General features: G+C 40.7%; 1 protein-coding gene across 1 annotated transcript in view; it reads right to left on the bottom strand.

Annotated features, from left to right (window-relative positions):
• Positions 1-446: 446 nt before the first annotated feature.
• The window catches only part of ASXL3 (ASXL transcriptional regulator 3), a 103,113-nt gene continuing 82,328 nt past the window's right edge, over positions 447-21,231 (bottom strand). The window contains exons 8-12 of the mRNA XM_035125483.3: positions 20,544-20,707; positions 11,877-11,973; positions 10,750-10,855; positions 7,441-9,349; positions 447-6,335 (exon numbers count right to left, since the gene is read on the bottom strand). Of these exons, the coding sequence (XP_034981374.2) occupies positions 2,694-6,335; positions 7,441-9,349; positions 10,750-10,855; positions 11,877-11,973; positions 20,544-20,707 (5,918 nt within the window). The 3' untranslated portion in view covers positions 447-2,693. The remainder of the gene's footprint in view (positions 6,336-7,440; positions 9,350-10,749; positions 10,856-11,876; positions 11,974-20,543; positions 20,708-21,231) is intronic.

Below are 21,231 nucleotides of genomic sequence, written 5' to 3'. Positions count from 1 at the left end.
TCCCTGACCACTGGTCCTGTTAGCTAGGGATCATGGGAGTTGCAGGCCAAAACATCTGGAGGGCCACAGTTTGGGGATGCCTGGTTTAGAGCTCCTTACACATGTGCCACTTTTCCTGCTCCCAAAGCAGACCTCTGTATAATTAAGGAACATCTACTGTAGGTTTTTAATGAAGACATCTGCTGCAGTTTTGTCCATCCTGGTCCTTATTTCAACATTTATAATTTAAAGTACAACTCCTTTCAATATTAGGCTAGCCACAGCATAGATTAACAAAGGATGTAGTCCAAATTCCATGTAAGTCTAAGAGACCCGTGTCTCCTTACTTGGATGTAATCATTGAATTAAGTTGGGTTTACTCTCATGTTAGAATGCATAGGGTTGTAGCTTTAAGTGCTTAACTTTCACTGAATGGTGTCCAGATTTCCTGTGTATATTTTCAGAGTAAATTTTCTTTCTTTCTTTACAGTTGCCAATCATTAGGACAGGTAGAAGACATTCTAGTTAAAACCTGATGCCCATGGTTATTTTGATAAACGATACAGTAACTGGACTTAACCTTTGCTCCACTGCTCCTAAGAATTTACTGGAACTGGGATTTCATCCACTGCAATTAACTAGGATATCACAATTCTAATGTTAAAATCTTCTAAATTTTAACTAAATATGCAAGCACATGCATGTTTAACAAAGGCCCCATTTAGCCATCTATTTTGAACATTACAAAAACATGCTTTTAAAATAGGCATTTTGGAGGCAAAATCTCTTCAAGGGTAGCTGAAAGTGCTGAAACTGCATATTATTTATCTTTTACAAATGAGTGCTTTTGAGCTACACTATCCCATTACTTTGCCACTTCCGGTAAGGCAATTACTGTATCTATTCCTTTCATATTGAAGAGTGTCAAGACAATCTGTTGGTCTTGCTAGGAAAACAAAACAGGAATCTAGTCAAACCATATAACTTCTGGTTTAAGGAATGTTAAGCCCTGCCTATTCCAGTTTATTTAATAAAAATAAAAATAGGGGAGTGGCAGATGTCATGTTAAATGTGGTCCAATAAGAAAATAAATACAATTTCTAAACAGCTGAACCTCACTAACATGCAGATATGCCAGAAAAATTTAATTTATTCTTTAGTAACAAAAGTTAAACTCATGCAAAACAGAAAAGTATGTCTTAATTTTATATTTGTTTTATTTCCCTTACTAAGTTAATACTTTGGAATAAAACATAAATTTATTTCAAATTTTAAAATATTTGTTCTGGGCAGAATTTAGTGTAGCACCTTGCATTATAAATCTGTCATGAGGAGTAGAAAGGAATTGTCAATTTTCTTGCATGGACAGCAAGGCATTAGGTCAGTAAGTTTATACTGTGTGGGTGCGAATGACGTATTTCTCCATGGTAAGAAAGAAAAACCATTTTCAAGATAACCAGTAATCTCCTCTTGTCAAACTCCACATTTGTATCCCTTTAAAATATTTTCCTTATTTATAAAGAGAAGTAGGAATTTGCCTCAGCTCTTCTCCCCTAGTTTGGTGGCCAATATGTCTCAAATATAACTATCAACATAAACCACTACTAAATACAATACTGAGAGCTAAAAGATGCAGTATCCCTTTAAAATCTCTTCATTCCTCTAGCCATCCTACAAAATATTTGTGGTGTGAACTCTCTAACACAAAAAAGTGATTACAAGTAAATTTAGTAAAATATTTAAAAATATATCAAGCTGTAAACATATTTAAAAGGACTGTAAACCACACATTATTATTTTTGTTTCTTTTGGATCTACACAGAGAATCAAAGAAGATTTAGTTTTAGGCTATTGAAATGATATTGCTCAGAACATGCTTGATGCTTACATAATATGATCCATATATGCATATAAGTTGAGTATCTCCCTTCAGGATAAATTGATAGATGAGGTTTGGGGAAGATAAATGGATTAATATATTATAATCATTGTAGTAATTCTCTCTCTGCCCTGCCCACCCAACCCTCCACTTCCAAACTTCTAAAATCATGCAAACTCCAATTTGTTACAGGTAACCCTCAATACCTGGCTTAATTAAAATTTCCTTCAGTACAGCAGCCTAAAGGGACCAAAATTACCAAAGTGTCTCATTCCCCCCCCCCCTCTTTTTTTGCTGTGTATTAAGTCAACCATGGTTGGCAAATGTGGCTTCAGGAATGTAATTGTTACAAAAACTGCCAAGTTGCAGTAGCTCTAATGGCCTGCTAGTGATAGCAGAATATTATTCCTCCTGCTCATTGTCTCTTCTTTGTCGATTAGTGTTCTCTTGTATTCTTGCACTGTTCCATGCACAGAAATTTGGAGAATTGTGGATCTCGTAATTCTTTTACTGGAAGAATATGTTACATTTATACATGGGAAAAAATAACGTTCAGCACTTTGTGCGTATAAATAGAAATGAAAATGCTTTTGTTTTTCTTTATCAAAGTACTTTAACGAAAGTGTGGTATGTTTTAACTTTTTTGTGCACGTTATTCCAAGGGGTCATTCTCACTAGGATGAGCCATGCAAGCAGGTATAACTCATTTCTCAACAAAGCTTCCCCAGAAACATTTTGTATCCAGATACAAAATGGCCTAAAATATTCCAGTTCTTCCTTTTCTGGCCTTTGCCTTCCCCACTGAACCAGGGATACTGCATCTCTACTTTGGATCCTACCGAACCACTAAACAGGCTACACACAATTTTGAAGGACCTATGCAGTCATCATGGCAGAAGGCTCCACAGCCTTTGCACACTATCATGGCTTTCAGCCTGCAAGAGCATTTCAGTTCCAGCTCATCTGCACTGCTGCTGTCAGCAAATTTCTGAACCGGAATCTGAGTGTTCTGAATAGATAGGCTTGGGGCTGTATTTGAACTACTTCCTAAAATTCCGATAGATTTTTCAATTGCAGATGCTGCCCTTTTGAAGCTTGTGCTACCAAAGTGTATTGTAGGGTAATTTCCGCAGAGCTGCTGCTGCTGCTGCTGCTGAGTCTGTATTTTCTGAGCAGTTAATTGGGCAAAAGGCTTCTGCGGCTCAGAAAGTAAATAGGAAGGGAAGTCGGCATTTTTCAACGCAAAGGCTTTCAACTGTTCTTTTACTTCGCTCTGATCATAAGATGCTTGCTTCATGCCCAGCTCACAGCTGCTGCTTAAACCTTCCTCAAAAGAAACGGGTTCAGATTTTATATTGCTACAGATGCTTGCCGGCTGAGGCCAACTAAGTCTTTTAGTGGTTTCCATGGTAACTGCCGGTTGTTTGTGATCAGACGGAGCTTCTGCACTGGGAAGAGGAGGGGGTGGTGGGGGTGGTGGAGGGGGAGGAGGTGGGGGCAGAGGGGGAGGAGGATGCACTAATGCTTTACTCTGCAGAGTCTGTGAGGCACTAGAAATGTCATCACCTTCCTTAATTTGAACGTTAGGGGAAAAAACACTCGCCAGCCTCAGTTGGTGAGGTGCTGCAGACATGTTGACCTCTCCCAAAACCTTCTGCTCTAGGTGCCTGCTGAATGCAAAGGCGCTGCAGCCAGATGGGGTCTTCAGTGTTGCCTGCATCAAAGCAGTCGTAGGAACAGGGCCTCTTGCAGCCATTGGCATTTGGTAGAAATGCTGCCTGTGTGAGGTACCTGCTTCTGCATGGAAGCTGCCATTTTTGTCAATGTTAAATAAGTTCTGCTGGAAACTGCATGAGGGCAGAGGCCTCTTCTGCTGCTTGATCTCTGGGCTATGTGCGATTCTGCTTTGAATGGCATGCTTGCTGGACCACTCTTGTTTAAACAGCTGGCCGTGCCCAAGTTGGCTCATGTTGGAATTGATGACACAGGGACCCACTGCATCCATCGATGGCTTCCCAGGCTCACACTTAACCTCCCCCGCTGTTCTAGCCACCCTCTTTTTGGGGTGGTTCTCACGCTTCCTGATTTGCAGTGGGGCTATGGTGGCTGCTGTAAATCCTCTGCCATCTGTATTTGGAGAATTGGAAGTGTTTTCAATTGCATTCCTCTCAGATGTCACCGATTTGCATACTGAGGTAGCTTGCAAAGGCAAGGGAAGCCTGTTGATTTCTAGCTTGGCTCCTAACCTGGGCTGTGGCAACACTTTCTCCAGTGGCAGGTTGCCTTGCAATAACTGTGTCACCAGCGGATTGTTGGCTTCCACTGAAGACAAACGGCAGCTAGAGCTTCCAGCACTTGTAACTCTTTTTAGTGTTTCTGTTGTCAAAGAGTTTTCCATGGAATGTGTAACAGATGTCTTGGAGTTTTGTGTTGGCTGTGCACTTGTGGCTATTTCTGCACCCTGGAGAGGCATTTCGGGCCTTGCAAAATCTTCCGTGTCCATCCGAAAACATTTGTCAGATTCATTCACTTCTGACTTAACAGGCATGGTGATGCTTGTCACAATATTCCTCGAATGCATCTCATTTAGATGTGCAAAACCCAAAGGCTCCGTTTTGACATTTTTTAAACAGTTTTGCTCGGTATATTCTTTATGCTTATTTGTATTAAAATGACTGACCAGAGACTGGTCAGTGCTCATTGCCTCCTCATCATTCCAACAGATTCTCCTAGTAGGGTTATATGGGTTGGCACAGACATTGTCTGATTCACTTTTGAAAGCCAATGGACCACGTAACTGTTCTGAAAAACCTTGGCTGGGGGGAACAGCTTCAAGTCGTTTATCTTGAGGCATGAGAGGCACTTCTCGAAGACTGGTACATGGTGCTTGCAAACGTTTGCCCTCTTGCTTTCCTGTAACAGTGTTAAAGCCAGTGCTGTGCTCCAGATTTTCATTAGTAAGCAGCTCTGGCCTGCTTATTACAGACACTTGAGGACATGCTATATTTTGTGAGGCAGTTTCTGTCCTAAGAGGCCTGCTCTGCATATCTGTGCTGTTTTCTGAGTTTTCAACAGAAATACCCAGTGACAAGTTTGAGTTCATTGTTGTTGTTGTATGGTCAACAATGACTTTGCAAGGTATAGATCTATTCATGGGTGCCTGTGCATAACCCACTGAAGATTTACCAGATAGATCTAATCGGCTTCTCACTCCAGAATTCCTCTCCAAGGCATCAGCACTCATTTTGGTGGGGTTCTCGTAAGAACTTACTGTCATCATATTACTGGCAAACACTGAAATGGAAGTCCTGCCAACAGAATCCACTACTGGAAGTGTCTCACTGCAATGTAAAGCTGCCCTAACGGAATTGCTATTTGACAAAGAAGTAGGGTCACCACATCCAGCTATGGCTATCTTATCAGAGTATCTATTTGTAGACCCCACAGGAGGAATCAGAACAGAGCTGCCAACCAGGTGATTTGGCAAATTGCTTGCAATGGAGGAAGCTGGCACACTGGTGTACTGGCTGGAAATGGCACTGTTTGCATTGTTGCTTGGCAACCGTTTCTCATCTATGGAATTGGACAAGATGGTGCTGTCTACTGTGGTTGGTGCAGTGGGGTTCTCAATGCATTTTGGCATGATGGCAATGCATGGAGTGTCAGCCCCCTGGATGGATTTCAGCATGTTGACATTGCAAGGTTTTGCATCCGTGCTTTCAACAGACATGGAAACAGAGGACTTTTCCAGAGAGCCTGCAAAGGGAAGTTCCTTAATTGCTCCCGACATAGTAGTGCTACACACAGACATGGGAACTGAATTTTTATTATATAGTACTGACACACTGTTACTTTCTGCAGAGGTAGATGAAAGCATTTTCTCACACAAATGAGAAACAGATATATTTTCATCAGAATTGTGAACAGAGATGTCAGTACTAGTTTCCGGTAAAGTAGGGGCGTTAAGCGACTGCTGCAGTACAGCAGGAGCTTCACGAAGGTGAACAGACTTGTTGCTAGGAGACCTGCAGTTGGGATTAACTATAATTACACCAGTAGAACCTTCAATCTTTGTTTCAGAAGAAGCAGAGATCTCCAGGGCTGATGGACCTTCCTTAGAGGCATGCTGAGACTTGGCTTCTTTGTTGTTCTGAAGCATATGAGCTCTCGCTTGGTGCTTTGCAAACAGTTTGGCCTTGGTCTGTTCCTTGATGTGGGCCAATGTCCTGGTCTTCCCCCCTTCACAGGGGCTCCCTAAACCTCCAGAGACAATGCTTGCTGCTGCTGCAACTGCAGCTGCAGCAGCTGCCTCCCTCTGAGCTCTAGCTTGCTGGGCTCTTGCTTTGATATCTGCAAGGGTTCGAGCCCCCGTGTTCCTGCCACTGCTGGCTGATGTGCTTGGAGAAGCCCTTGGTTCTGGTTTGGAAGCAGGCTGGCTCTTGATGATAAAAGGGGGGCCTATTTTGGAAAGCTGGATCTAAAAGGAAATAATAATAAAAAAGAACTGTCATACATACATACATACATACATACATTTAATACTGTAGGGATGGAGGACAAATTTTAATTTTGTCTACATTTTAAAGTGAAGCAGCCCAATTTGCCATACCCGTATGTATAAATCCCAGATGACTGGGGCCTATCTGCTTCTCCAATTTTTTTAATAAAGTTTCGGTCCAATAAATGGGTACAAAGATGTGTGTTTTGCAGGGAAAATGCATACAAGAATGCATATTTATGGGGAAATGTAAACTTTTAGTGTTTTTAAAAAAGCCACCAAAAATGGGACCAAACACACCTATGAAGCTGAACACAAAACTGACAGATTTGTTATAGTATAGTATAGTATACAGTACAGTACAGTACAGTACAGTGGTACCTCTAGTTATGAACTCAATCCGTTCCGGGGTGCCATTCGTACCCCCAATAGTCCGCAACTAGAGTGCAGCTTCTGCGCATGCGCATGGTGCAATAGAGTGCTTCTGCACATGTGTGAGAGGCACAGAATGCTTCTGTGCATGCATGTGCGGCAACACCTGCCGCATTCATATCCTGAAAAAACACAAACGGAGACTGATGTAACAAGAGGTCCAACTATAGTATAGTATAGTATAGTATAGTATAGTATAGTATAGTATAGTATAGGTGGGTGGGTGTAGGGACCTCAATCTACATACAGTGTACCAGACCATTGAAATGTTGCTAGTATCCCTGTTCCTCTATGTGCTGGTTACTTATTTTTGTATCTTCAGCTTTAAATATAAACTTATAGAAGAAAGAGTGCACTAGCTGGAATTGTTCTATTGAATTACCTAAAATTAGGGTTGCTGTATTTCAAAAAGTGAAAATCCAGACACAAAAGTTTTTTAGATTTTTTTGGGGGGTGGGGGGAGTTGTTGAGCTTTTGCCACACATTCAGATTTTCCGGAAATCTTGCTAATTTCCACCTGGACACTACATTCGACCACGGTATTCCGGGGATGTCCAGGGATGTATGGAAACCCTACCTAAAATCCCAGTATACTCCACAGAAACCTTTATCTGTCAATTTTGTTTCATTACATGTTCCCCTATCAGTTTACCTTAAGAGGTGGGACTCTGGGCTCTTCTCTGGGTGGTGCCTCCCTCTCAGATGAACTTGCTGATGTATTACGATGTACCTGGTCATCTTCAATTCTCGCTCGCTTCTCTTTGCAGATCCCAAAACCATGGTGTTCAGCAGTCTTCCTCTTTGGAATCTCCAGGTCCCTATTTTCACCTCTTACTTCAGGTGACTTTGTAGGCTCTGATGACTTTGTTGAATAAGAACTTTCAAACCGACTCTGTGCAGTCCCTTGAAGTTTGTGAGACTTACTTCTACCCACTTCCGAGAACAACTTTTCTGATGAGGATGAGGTATATATTTTATCATGTGATTTAGATGGAAGAGATTCAGTATTTTTGCATCCTGCTGTTTCTGTTAGAACAGAAACTTCTAGCTGAGAGACAGTACTTTTCTTTTCAGTTCTTTGTAGAGCACCATGATTTCTAATTTTTATCACTTCTGGAGAAGAGTGTTCTGCCACAGAAGAAATGAAAGATTCTTCTATTTCGGTATGTGATCTACATGGTTGGTTAGTAATGTTTCTAGACTGGGACTCTTCCACTGTTGAAGCCTCAGGTGTGACAGCTTTCATGGCTTCAGGTACACCTTGGATCTGTTTCTGTTGTGAAGCAAGGTCATCTTCTTGAGAATTATTAGCAATGGTAGACACTTCTTCTTTCAGTGGTGACAGGGATTCTTCAGATGAACATGGTGATTTTCTCTGCTGACTAAATCTTTCACTCATTGGCGAATCTGAAAGCGGAGATGTTTCCAAAGGTAACAACAGACTATTTGAATGAGATGTTTCAGAAGCTAGAAGGACAGAAGACACTGAGGAGGTTTCAGATGTTAAGGGCACATCAGACATTGGTGAGGTTTCTGATGGTAAAGGTAAATTGGAAACTGGTGATGGCTCTGAAGTCAGAGGCAAATTGGACATGAGAGATGCTTCTGAGGTTACAGGTGAGGCAGGCATGGGAGATACTTCAGATATTAAAGATGTATTTAGATGATCATCAATAGGTTTTTGTTGACTATCAGCTTCCGTGTTTTCAGTGCAAGAAATGTCAGATGAGCATGCTGTTTCCAGAGATACTGGTGTGCAAGGTTCCTCTGAAGTTGACTGTGTGTCACCTCCAGGAGATGCAATACTGACACATGGTTCCTCTGGACTTTCAGAGGAAAATGAATTTTCAGAAATACAAGCATTTTCAGAAGACTGTTCATCAGGGTCACTTTGCAGCTCCATATGTACAGCAACACTTCCACCAGTAAATAAGGTACCATTGAGGACAGGGGAATATTTTCCATGAGGACTTAGCTCTTTGGCACATTCCAGATCCTTTTCTTCCATATTACTTAGAGAGTTTGCAGATGAAGCAGACTGGGAAGGTGATAAACTGTTTTCCAGCTGATCAGTCATGACTGACATTTCTTCCTGGGGGTGTTCCAATCTCTCCTCCACCTTAATTTCAACTTCACACAATGTACTTACTACATCAGAGTTCCCTGAAAGTGGCAAAGTTTCTGTTTCTTCATTCGTACCAACTGGGCTGACTAGTTGCTCGGAATTCACATGTGCCTCTTTATGGCTCTCCTCTTGACACTCACAGATACTTGTCTCAACCTCCTCAGCAATCTCCTCTTGAATAACAGATTCTTCAGATATCAAAATGCCTTCTGCTTCTCCTATTAGATCCTTGGAGGGAACATGTTCCATGTTGCAAAGGGAATGGCAAAAATCTCTCTCTGGCAATAGTGGCAGCTGGTTGCTTTTCTCCTCATGATCATCAAACGCTGACTCTCTTGAAGGACCAGGCAATTCTGAAGACCCACAGAGGGAAGGCTCTTCATTACTGCTTTGTACAGATGTGAGCTTCACAGATTCCTCTATTGACATTCCCAGCCTAGTCAGAAATCACATAGTTAATTATGCAATCATCACATTTCAGAGAAAGCATTAATTTCAATCCATGCTACAAAAGCACTTAAAACTTAAAACTACAGAACTGCACCAGCCAGGAGGAGGAGAACTGCACCAGCCAGCATTTCCGTTGGTGGATATCCAATTAACAGGCTGCCTCCTATTCATTCTAGTTGGTCAGAGATGTGCAGGAGCAGGCTTCCCACTGGACACTAGTGGGGCTCACTGCTCCATCACATCTCTGATCAACCAGAACAAAAAGAAAGTGGGGCATGGCTGGATATCCAGCTATGGAAATGCTGGGGCTTGCTTGCTGCTGCTGAATGCCACCACAATTATCACTACCTCCTGGTTGACTATGGCCCACTTTTTGTTTTCACTCTGGTTGGTTGGAGCAGCATCTCATTGGGCAGTTCCGATAAGAAAAGATGAAAGAAGGTGGCTTCACTGCTCAGAGCTACTGCCCTGGAGAGACTCGACAAAGGGGAGAGAACAGAACACAAGAGTGGAGAACATGCACTGTGACCCACAGACACTACATTGGAGACCCTAGTCTTACAGATTAGAAAATAATTTAAAACTAAACCAGAACGCTGTTGACTTCATGGCAACTTTTGAAAAAAATTATGCATGGCAATGTTTAAACTTGTGTAAAACACCAGGACATGATATGTGAATTAAAGTGGGTGGGAGATGCTTATACCAGAAGTGAGCAAAGCTGGCAGAATAGCAATGAGGGCAAAGAGACTGGGGAGAAAAACTAAGGGGGAACGCCGGAAGGTCAGCCTCCTGCCCCCTTTATGCTTTAAACTGCATGCTCATCCCAACTTTAAATATAATTGGAGCAGACCTGCGTTTTAGGAAACTGCTGACATACTGCAATAATTTTATCCGCTATTTGCAATACCAGAGCTGCTGCCAGTACCGTAAATTATCTACAATTACACTTCTCTCTTCACATTTATCTCCAACAACCTGCCTTGAAATATAGAAATGACATTGTCCCTGCTCGTAAATTTACAATTCAGATACAGCAGATGGTTTGATAAATGATTAGTGGGGGACAGAAGTTTGTAGGGGATTGCTGGCATAGTGAAAAGCATAGGCAACAAAGGTTGAAATGGTCCATGCAAGACTTTTCTAGATAAGTCTTTGAGGTGAGATTTGTGGGTTTTGAGAGAAAGAAATGGCAGGAGTGGGCAAAAAACATGTCAGAATCCAATAATAATGTGAGGCTAAAACTATTACCACAATTAACTAGGCAGTTTATTTTTAAACCAAATAACTGATCTATGTGAAAGAAATACATGTTAATGTATATATTAATATATTAATGTAAATCTCAGGCCAATTCTTTAATTTTTTTTTTACTTTGATACTTACTTTTCCCCATAAAATCTTTCAAAGAACTTCTCTTTCCAGTGCTCTGTTTTCTTCTCCTTTTCAATCTCTTGTCTGATGCGCAGCTGCATTTCAGGAGTAAATTCTCCTAAAAGATACAAAGAGGGGGGGTTGAATATGGGTTCCCCAAATATTTGAATACAAGTTCCTAAGGATTTTTACAAGAGTGCAGTTGGGATTTGAGTGGGGGTCTCTGCAGAAGCGCCATTGAACAGACGATGTGCAAACATTGCTTGGACATTTGTGTTGTAAGGTTTCTTAGATGGGACAAGTTCCAGAGATTCCAGTGCACATATCCAAGCAGTTTCACACATGCACCACAACTTTCTCAATATCCTCATCCAGCTGCAGTTCCTTGTACTGTATTGGATGCTGCTCCAGAAGGTCCCCCAACCTTTGGGAGCAGCTTTTCAGGTGGCATGGATGTCTGCAGTAAGGGGGGGGGCATTTCAGCTCTCATAGAATCATAGAGTTGGAAGGGACCCTGAGGGTCATCTAGTCCAATCCCCTGCAATGCAGGAATCTCATAACAGATGGACATCCAACACTCTGCTTTAAAACCTCTAAGGAAAGGTCTACCACCTTTTGTGGGAGTCTGTTCCACTGTCGAACAGCTCTCACTGTCAGAAAGCTCTTCCTGATGCTTAGTCTGAATCTTCTTTCTTTTAACTTGAATCCATTGGTTCAGGTCCTAGCCTCTGAAGCAGGAATGAATTAAACCTTTACTTGTTCAAATTTCAGTGCAAAACTAATCTGAGAGAAACCAAGAATAATATTTTATTTGCAGCACTACCTTTGGCATTTCTGAAATATATTGGCTGATTTAGTCACATGCATTTAGTTTTCCAAAGTTGACACTGATGAAAATGCTTGTTCGTATTTTTAAAAAGGCTGCCCAAGTGACCTCCCCTACTCAGGTGCAATAAACAGATGTGCTTAAATCAATTTGAAGATGAACTAGAGTGTATAATTTTTAAGTCCTGTCACTTTACATTTTATCTTACAAATGTATTTTGAGTGTGTGTATTCTTGGCCATGACACAAGAAGGTATCTCTTCGGGGAGGGAAAATCACTATTTTGTTAAATCTAATAACAAATAGAAAATTACCTTCTGCCAATCGTTGTTTCCACCCTTGTGCTGCATATGCAAAGAATTCATTATTTAGAGCGGAACTACTGAGGCGCAAAACTCCATCACTTCCCATCTAGAAAATAAGCCGGTGGTAGCAGAAGACACTGTCAGATATTGCTTCAACTAAGAGTACATAAGAATAGAGCTCCAATTACGTGAAAAAGGGAAGGATAGAAAGTGGGAATAACAAGAGGGATAATCTAATATTTAAATAGCATTTTCATTATAGTCATCATATTAAATGCAAGTGGCCTAACCCAGCATCTGTGTGCCTACATTAAGGATGATCAATTACTACTGATTCTAACAGCATAATCTGATGCATGTTTATTCAGAAGGAAGACGCATTGTATTCAGTGGAGCGTATGTTTGGGATTGCAATGTAACTCAGTTTCTGATCCAGCACATATTTTCATGACAGTAGTAAGCTGAAACAAAAACTGCGGCGAAAAGTAATTTTAGCAATATCAGAAGATAATATGGTGTGAACTGTTCGTTTGTGTATATATATATAAAATTTCTAACAGCAATTGTTACTTCATTGTAGCATTTTCTGCGAATTTTTTTTTAAACAAACAGCAACCAATAGTGAGACCAACACTTCAGAAATCTCATATAAGAAACCTTAAAAGAAAAATTAATTCACAGAATTGCTTAGGGTAGAAATTCCAAGCCAGTAAAGCAACACAGTACTAGGAATAACCCGCAACCCCAGAGTCGGTCACGACTGGACCTAATGGTCAGGGGTCCCTTTACCTTTACCTTACTAGGAACATACTACTGCTCTCTGTGCCCCTGCTTGATCGACTTTCCAATGAAAATCCTGAGCATACCTGCCAAGTTCCTCTCTGAAAAATAAGGGACCGGACCGAAAGTAGCATACCGGAAGTCACGCTGCATTCATTTTGGAACTGGGCAGAGCAGCATCAAAAGCTTCTGAGCATGCTCTGCCCAGTTCCATAATGGCCGTCGTGCCAGAATAAACTGGGGAAAAACAAAAAAATCCATTTTTTCGGCTGGGGACAGCCGGGGGTTTCCCGGAGAAAACGGGAGACTTGACAGCTATGATCCTGAGATGCACAGAGAAATCAAGGAAACATATTCAGTGTAATGTGACTTTCAGAAAGTGAGTCATGGAAAGGAGGCAACAACTGATGGGTCTTAGAATAGTTACTCTTGGAACCAATGAGAAGAAAGGAAACTCTTGATGTATTTGTTAATCACATCTTCCCAGGATACATTGTTGAACTTCTTGGGAATAGTAACCACAATGTCATCAAGAAAGTGGCAGATCTATCCCCTAGCTGCCAGGCCTTGGTATCCACCAATCTCTCTTCTTATACTGAGGGGGCACTGAGAGCCATCCCACATGATAACAACTGTTAAGTTGGTCTCCCAAGGAATGAAAAGAACAGTAAGGACTCCAGCAAATGAGGGAACTATAGAATGCTGACCACCTTTAGCAGGGACATCTGCAATGTGGAGATGCCCATTTTAAAAGGCATACCAAATCACGTTTCTCACTTTCCATTTCCAACCATGCTTAGTCTCTCAAAATTTGTTCTAAGAGGAGAAGAATTGCAGAAGGATAAGCCAAATTACATCCAATTGAAATCTGTTCTACAAAATTCCTACAAAGAATCAAAAACCTGCAAGATCAAAGAGATACCTTAGAGGGGGGTTCCCCCAACTTAGGTCTCCAGCTGTTGTTGGACTACAATTCCCATCATCCCTAGCTAGCAGGACCAGTGGCCAGGGATGATGGGAACTGTAGTCCAAAAACATCTGGAGACCTAAGTTGGGGAAACCCTGCCCTAGAGGATGCATTTCTACTTGAAATAGTGTAAAAAAGAGTGTTAAAGTAGGTGTTTTACTTCAACAGTCCATGGCCATAGAGATGGTGCAATTAGCCACTAAAGCTAAATTAGTATTTGGAGAAACATGCTAATAAAGCACTTTAAAATACACTATTAATTTTTATGGCCTTCAAGAAGTGCTGTCCAACAAAGGCAATGCTTTAATGAGCCAGAACAACAAATGTTTTTGAAATGCATTTTATTATTTTTATTATTCTTATTATTCTGTTGGGCTTGGAATTCTGGTTTTGTCTTATTAAGCACAATGGAGGTGTTAATTCTCAAACTCAAGCAATTATTTTACAGAGAATTCACACTAGAAACATTTTAGCTATTGTTTCTGTTCTATTTAACGGGGGGAACATTTGTCATAGCCCAGTGCTATTTTCACAAGCCATGAAAATGTCAAACATTAGTAAACAGAACAGCACCTGGTCAGTTAATTTCCTACCGATGCCTAAATTAACTCGTTTCCAAAGACCACTGCAGCACCAGCATGCTACAGAATTTGGCAACTTTCTATAGAATTTCTACTAAAATCCTAATGCTCTTCAGAAAGGATGTATCATTATTTTACAGGTGTTTGGGCACTTCTACATGGCTGATATATTAAGAAAAACTCAACCAGTCTAAATCCATTATTATTCTCCCCCTTCACCCTGACCAGTATTGCTATTGCTCTTATATAAAAGCTACTGTTCAAGCATCCTACATAATTAATATTTAGATGGTATATTTCTCAAATAAAAGATTTTGTTAATACAGGCAGGGATTCTAGTATTAACACAGGCTGTAATAAATTATATATGGTTTTATTATACTGTTTCACAATGGTAAAGCTTGAGTTTCAGCACACTAAAAGCTTACCTCAGTAAGTTAGCAATATATTATTTAATATGAATTCTTCATTTTTAATAGAAAGCATTAAACTTCTGTTTCATTTTTACATTTTTGAAGAAGTATGCCATAAAGAGAAATTTAGATAATTTCCTGAAGATATTTGAAAAGGGAGGGTTGTCACTAAACACATTTAATGTCAGAAATATAGACAAAACATTGGTTGACAGGTTTTCAGTTTACAATAGATATAATAGTACATACAAATTAAAAGCATATGTACTATTAAGATATAAAGGAAAAGCTTGTAAAACAATGCTGAGCAATCATCGTGCCTTGGCTTCAGAATTTGGACAAACCTCTCGGGAGCCAATTTATCAGATGTGTGAGATGTGAGCTCGCTATGTCATACAAAAGTGTGGCCGTTACAAATTTTAATTCAGTGTATCCACATCAGAAAGAAAAGAGATGGAATAGCTCTACCACACTTTTGCTACTATTAAGCGAAACAAACTATTTGGGCTCATGTTACATCCCTTTTCTGCCTGCCTACCATTTCATCATGAGGATTCAAAAAGGCAAGAAATAAAATTACCAAATTAAAAGAAAAGTGTTCATAACTGACAAGTCAGAACAAAAAACAGGCCCATATAGCATGTGATCTAGAAAACCCAGAAAAGGTTATTATAATATACTAATAGTTCAACTGAGCAACTTCCATGAAGATGAAATTTTTCAATGGTGTATAAGTGTAAGCTAGGGGGGGGGGGAATCAATGTCCAAGCTGCTCTGTAATTGCTTGATGCCAAGGCACATTTCAAAATCATGCATTGGACTGGTCCATAAATTGTCTTGAATCCTGAAGGAGGACTGTGCAGGGCCATTAAGAAGAAGGTTTGATGGCATTCATAACGTTGTACTGACGAACCTTTACGCTAGTTTTACATACCGAATGGGATATGAGAAATGATTTTCCAAGTCAAATTAAAATCAAAAGCTGTTTTTCTTCACTGTATTAAACTGAGGATATATATCAAGTCAGATTGCAAACGTAGAAGCGTATGTCATGTACATTAAACACACCACATCTGATGTTCATCTTGCTTTGTGAGACACCTATATTGGTCACGGTACATTGGTGTGCCAATAGGAACCCTAGTACTTAATAGGATTGGAAATGCAAAAAAAGAGGAGGATAACAAACTATGATGTAGAACAGGCATCCCCAAACTGCGGCCCTCCAGATGTTTTGGCCTACAACTCCCATGATCCCTAGCTAATAGGACCAGTGGTCAGAGATGATGGGAATTGTAGTCCAAAACATCTGGAGGGCCGAAGTTTGGGGGTGCCCGATATAGAAGGTAAGAGGAAAGTAGGAACGCTAGACTATACAAGTACAATAAGTTGGAATCAGAGGAAATGCATTAGTCCCTCTGAAATCAACAAGATTATCTTGCTCACTGATTTCATTGAGGCCTAAAACATGACTAATTACCGTAGATCAAACCCAAGTGTAAATGTACAGAAACTAGGTACAACAAAAGAACATTTTCCTATAGGCATACAAATATAACTACTAAAATAAACACGGTGCAAGGTATAAGCATGTACTACCAATCAACCAATCAAATACTGAGATTTGGGTGCTCATAGAAGCTTTATCTCATACAATCATAGAGTTGGTATGGACCTTGAGGATTGTCCAGTCTAACCCCCTGCAATGCAAGAATATGCAGCTGTCCCTTACGGGGATCAAACCTGCAACCTTGGTATTGTCAGCACCACACACTAACCAACTGAGCTGCAAAGCCAGAAGCTAGTGCTCATCATCTAGTTTTTAGATCAAGAGCTGTAGATTTAAAACTGGCTTCAGAAAGAAATGGAACAGTAGAACCTAATTGTACCCTGGTAACCATCTTATGCTACCGTAGGTGGGGTAAGAGTTAGTGTGCCATAGGTAGCAAGCTTATAAAATGTGCAGGACCATCAACAATGAGAACGTAAAGAATAAAGATGGTGTTTTAAATCAACTTCAACAACAACAATAATAATAATAATACGGTAATATAGAAAGGCTAAAAATGCTGAATTCAACAATACTGTGGGCCAATTCACACACTGTGGTGAAGCGGAGGTACACCAAACTCGGCTAAAATGCGTAGTTTGACTGCAGCAACTCTGCTGTCTTGCAAGGCACAAAAGGGAGTGAAAATTAGAAGGTAACAGGTGAAATGAAAGCATTAAGAAGATGCCTTATGCTGAGTCAGACCACTGATCCATCTAGCCACACACCACCTATGCTGACTCTCAGGTAGGTTATTTCCCAGCTCTTTCCACCCACGATCCCGTTCACTCAGATTACCATTAATTAAACCTGAGTTCTGCATGCAAACCATTGTGCTCTACCCCTCAGCTGTGATCCCTAGAAAAGCAATGGAGTTGTCATTCCTGCGCCCCACAGCTCACTGCAGCACATACTTAGTTGAAACTTAGCAGCAGGCACAGAATGCAAACCATTCCCAAGGTACTTGCAAATGGAGAGTAAGTAACTAGATGTGCCTAAGAATATTTGCAGGTAATCACAAATACACCTTCCCATGAGGAACAAAAGAAGACTGGCTTACAAAACAGTTTCTTAAACATAATGACCATATGCCAGTCACATAATGACCACAATCCAGAAAAGCGTTGGCAAGAAATTCATCATCTTAGTCGAAGGGAAGTTTACAGTGTAGAACAGGCAGAGATGGAGGAGCTGCAGCACCAAAATAAAAGGGCAGAACCCCTCTGGCACATTCTGGATTGCAGCTAGCACCTTAAACAATTTGTCATTATATATGGTAATGGGATGATTTATTAAAATATCAGACATAAAAATGGCCTTTCAATATTACCTAGGCATAAAAGCACTTAAGAAGTCACTGTTCCATTCCCACCCACCCCTTTTTAATGGAAGGTTGACTGCTTCTTGGAAAAAAAAGATAGGGATGGAAATTGTATCTTGGTTACTCATATTGATTTGTAGTCGTGTGGAAGCCTAAGTGCTTTGGGAAACCTTGCCACTTGCCCATTACATTAAGAGAACAGATTTTATGCTACAGTAGAAAAAGACAAATTTGGTTAAAAAGCTGACTAGAGTGGACTTTGTACCTTCTATTACAGTGAGGTCTAAAAATAAGCCACCCAAAGCTCTGCTGCACTGCTTGAGAAAGTGGATTCTGTTGAGCAAAATGTAAGGGCAAGGAAGCCAAACCATTCAACCCAAAGGCGGTTCCTTGATCCTCCATCTGTAGAGCTTGCTTAGCAGGTGGGCTTACCCAGATGTGTGTTTTGCTCAACATTGCCATCCAATATCAGACTAGCAAAGGCTTCAATATGTGGAGGGGTAAAGTCACCTCCCCTTTCTCCATTGCTTGCAATGCTATAAGATAAACACTTCCACTTCTCCTATTGCTCAGTTAGCTTCTATTGTCGGAAAGACTCAGCTGGCTTCCTGTAAGAGAATATCCCCCAAACAGGTGTGACTCTGAGGTCCACAATCTGAAGAAGTTCTGCATCTGGGTGGGACCTGGATGTCAGGGTTGAGACTGTTGGTGTTTTGAAGCTTTGTACCTCAAGAAGAATGTCTGTAGCAGTCTGAGGTATAGATTTGTCCAACGGATGGAATCTAGACATGATTCCATCATTAACAGTAAACTGGCTAGAGGCTGAAAATGAGATCTTGGATTCACTGTACAGGTGCTTTTCTGGAGACTTCATATAAATTTGTTGGCCAGGAGGCAGAAAAACTATGTGAAAAGGGTGTATAAGGGAAAAAATGTACTACTGATGAAAACCCATGGTGTTACCCCATCAATAAGGTCACGGCTGTGTCTTGGAACTACCGTTACGAGATGATGATCGGACTAGGAGATTGCCTCATGCCTGTGCTTCTGGGGAAAGTCACTTGGTCTACCAGGATTTTAATAAAGATCCTGGAAGTGGAGGCGAGTCCAACCAAAAGGGCTTAGAATTGTGATTGTTCTTCCCCATAGCTGAAATGAGGGGGCCTGTAGTCCTTCGTCTGATAGGAAGTGTAAGTAAGCCTCCATCAGATCTATCAGTGTCAGATAATTCCAATTCCTAAAACAGATCAGGATGAATCACAGGACTTGAACTTTTGGAGAATGCAGTCAATCCATTTGAGGACAAGTATGAAACAGGTGTCATCATTATTTTCTTTGAAACAGATGAGAAAAGACATAAATATCCCTCAGATATAGTGGAACACCAGTTAGATTGCCTGTATTTGAAGCAAGTGTTGCATAGGTAAGTGAGATCCTGCAATGTTTTGGGGAAGTAGTTGCTGCTTCATTCTTGCACTGACAGAATGATCCACTTAGTGCCATGCTGAATACAACAAAAATTACTGGTTCTTAAGAACGAGTAAGGAGGAGTTATTTGCTTTAGATGTTACAGCAGTAGCATAAGACGCACTTCCCATAGTGTTGCTGTATCATTTGAAGGCCTTACATCATGTGGATGGGGCCAGCTACACAAGTCCATACTAGACCTGAGCTGAAACATAGTTTAACCCATGTGACTATAGGCAAGGCAGGTCCAGGCAGGGCTGCTCCCAATCACATTGCTCTGGGGAAGGGCTCACAGAAAGCATATAAAGGAAATCTGCCTAGGCTTTGTTCAGCTGGTTGCAGAGCATCCCCTAGCTTGGTGTCTCCGAAATTTTTTACACATCACTTGGGAAGACAGGCGAACTAATATCAGTGTACTGGAAGAAGCAAAGATCACCAGTGTTGAAGCAATGATTCTGCAACATCAACTTTGTTGGACTGGTCATGTTGTGTGAATGCCTGATGATCGTCTTCCAAAGCAACTACTCTATTCCAAACTTAAAAGTGGAACGCGTAATGCTGGTGGTCAACAAAAGAGCTTTAAAGACTCAAGGCAAATCCTTAAAAAATGCATTACAAACACAGACAACTGGGAAACACTGGCCTGCGAGTACTCCAATTGGAGAACAGCCTTTAGCAATGGTGTCATGGGATTTGAAGACACTCAAACTCAGGACGAAAGGGATAAACGTGCTAAGAGGAAAGCACACTTGGCAAACTCTCACCATGATCAACTCCCGCCCGGAAACCTATGTCCCACTGTGGAAGGACATGTGGATCCAGAATTGGCCTCCACAGTCACTTACGGACTCATTTTTAAAACCGTGTTTGTGGAAGACAATCTTACTTGGCTACGAGTGATCGCCAAAGAAAGAAGAAGAAGGAAGAAGCTTGGTCAGGGAAGCTCTGACTGCCTTGTTTCCAAGGCTCAGGATGTTACCTGATCTGTGCTCTATGTGCTAGCTCCCTGCACCTTCAGAATCAGACTTTGTGGGCTTTTACACACCCATATCTGACATGTAACTGGTTAGATATCCAAACAGCAAATAAATTCTTTTGATTTTTGTAAAATTTGCTTAGCTGTTCAGCAAGAAGTTCTATATTATCAAGCACGTGAATGTTGACATGAAAGCTGAAAAACACATACATTTATCTCAGCCCTACTCATATGCTAAGTAGTCTTTAGACGCTACAACACTGCTGGGAGATGAATCAATGGGGGGGGGGGGAAGGTCCCTGCACCGCTGCTATAACTTCTATAAGGCACCACAGCCTGGTTGAGATTTCATAGTTTGCTGTCATGGCTAACAGCTTTTGTTACACATTTTCTTCTGGAATGTGTCTAATCCTTTTTAAAAACACCTTTGCTAGTCCACTTCATTACTTCCTCTGACAGTGAATTCCATAATTTAGTTATGCATGGTGTTGAGAAGCACTTACTTGTGTCAGTGAGTCTGAACAATATGCATCATGTTAAGCTATAGAAAAGCAGCAATTACAAAAGAATGCCCATGAAAGCAATTACCGTATGCTTTAAAAACAAAACAAAAAAACCTTACCTGTCTATCTACTTCTGGAAGCAAAAGCAAGAGGTATTGTTGAAAATGCTGAGGTAAGGAAAGAAATGTGTGTTTGTTTATTAAAGCCCTCAGGTTAGTGTTCACAAGTATAGATCCTGGAGTTTCTATGTCAATATCCTCGGCTTTGGTCCATTTCAAGTGTCCTGGATTAAACACACAAAACAAAACAAATCTACCTTTACCACAAATTCAAGAACATTTTTAAAAATCAAAGCTTCATTTATATTTGTTATAATACAGTAGTTTTCAATGTGGTGGAGAGGAGTGCAACCTTATCCAATAAAATCTTTTGCCTATACATATCATTTCCTTCTTGCATTTCTACAGCATCCATTCTTCCTTGCATATTTTAAAGGTAATGCTTCCAAAGATGGAACTAACTAACTAAAGGGAATGAGCCAGTTTCCATTCTCATTATTTCATCAAATTCTTCTGTTAAAACTTCAATTGTTGTGCAAAATTTCATAGAAATGAACAAAAATAAATGTAGTTTTAAACAAAAATTGCTTGAGTGAATTTCCAACCTTGCTTTCATCATGGGACTCAAGATGCCTTATTTGAGATTCCCAGATCTCCCATGGAGACACTACTCAGACCCAGACATGCTCTGCTTCAGTCAGAAGGAAAGATACCAAGAACTCTGGCCAGAAATTTATTCCTAGCATTG

This window comes from Zootoca vivipara, chromosome 8 (assembly GCF_965207765.1).
Source record: "Zootoca vivipara chromosome 8, rZooViv2.hap1.1, whole genome shotgun sequence".
Lineage (NCBI taxonomy): Eukaryota > Metazoa > Chordata > Lepidosauria > Squamata > Lacertidae > Zootoca > Zootoca vivipara.
This window is presented reverse-complemented; position numbering and strand designations above follow the sequence as displayed.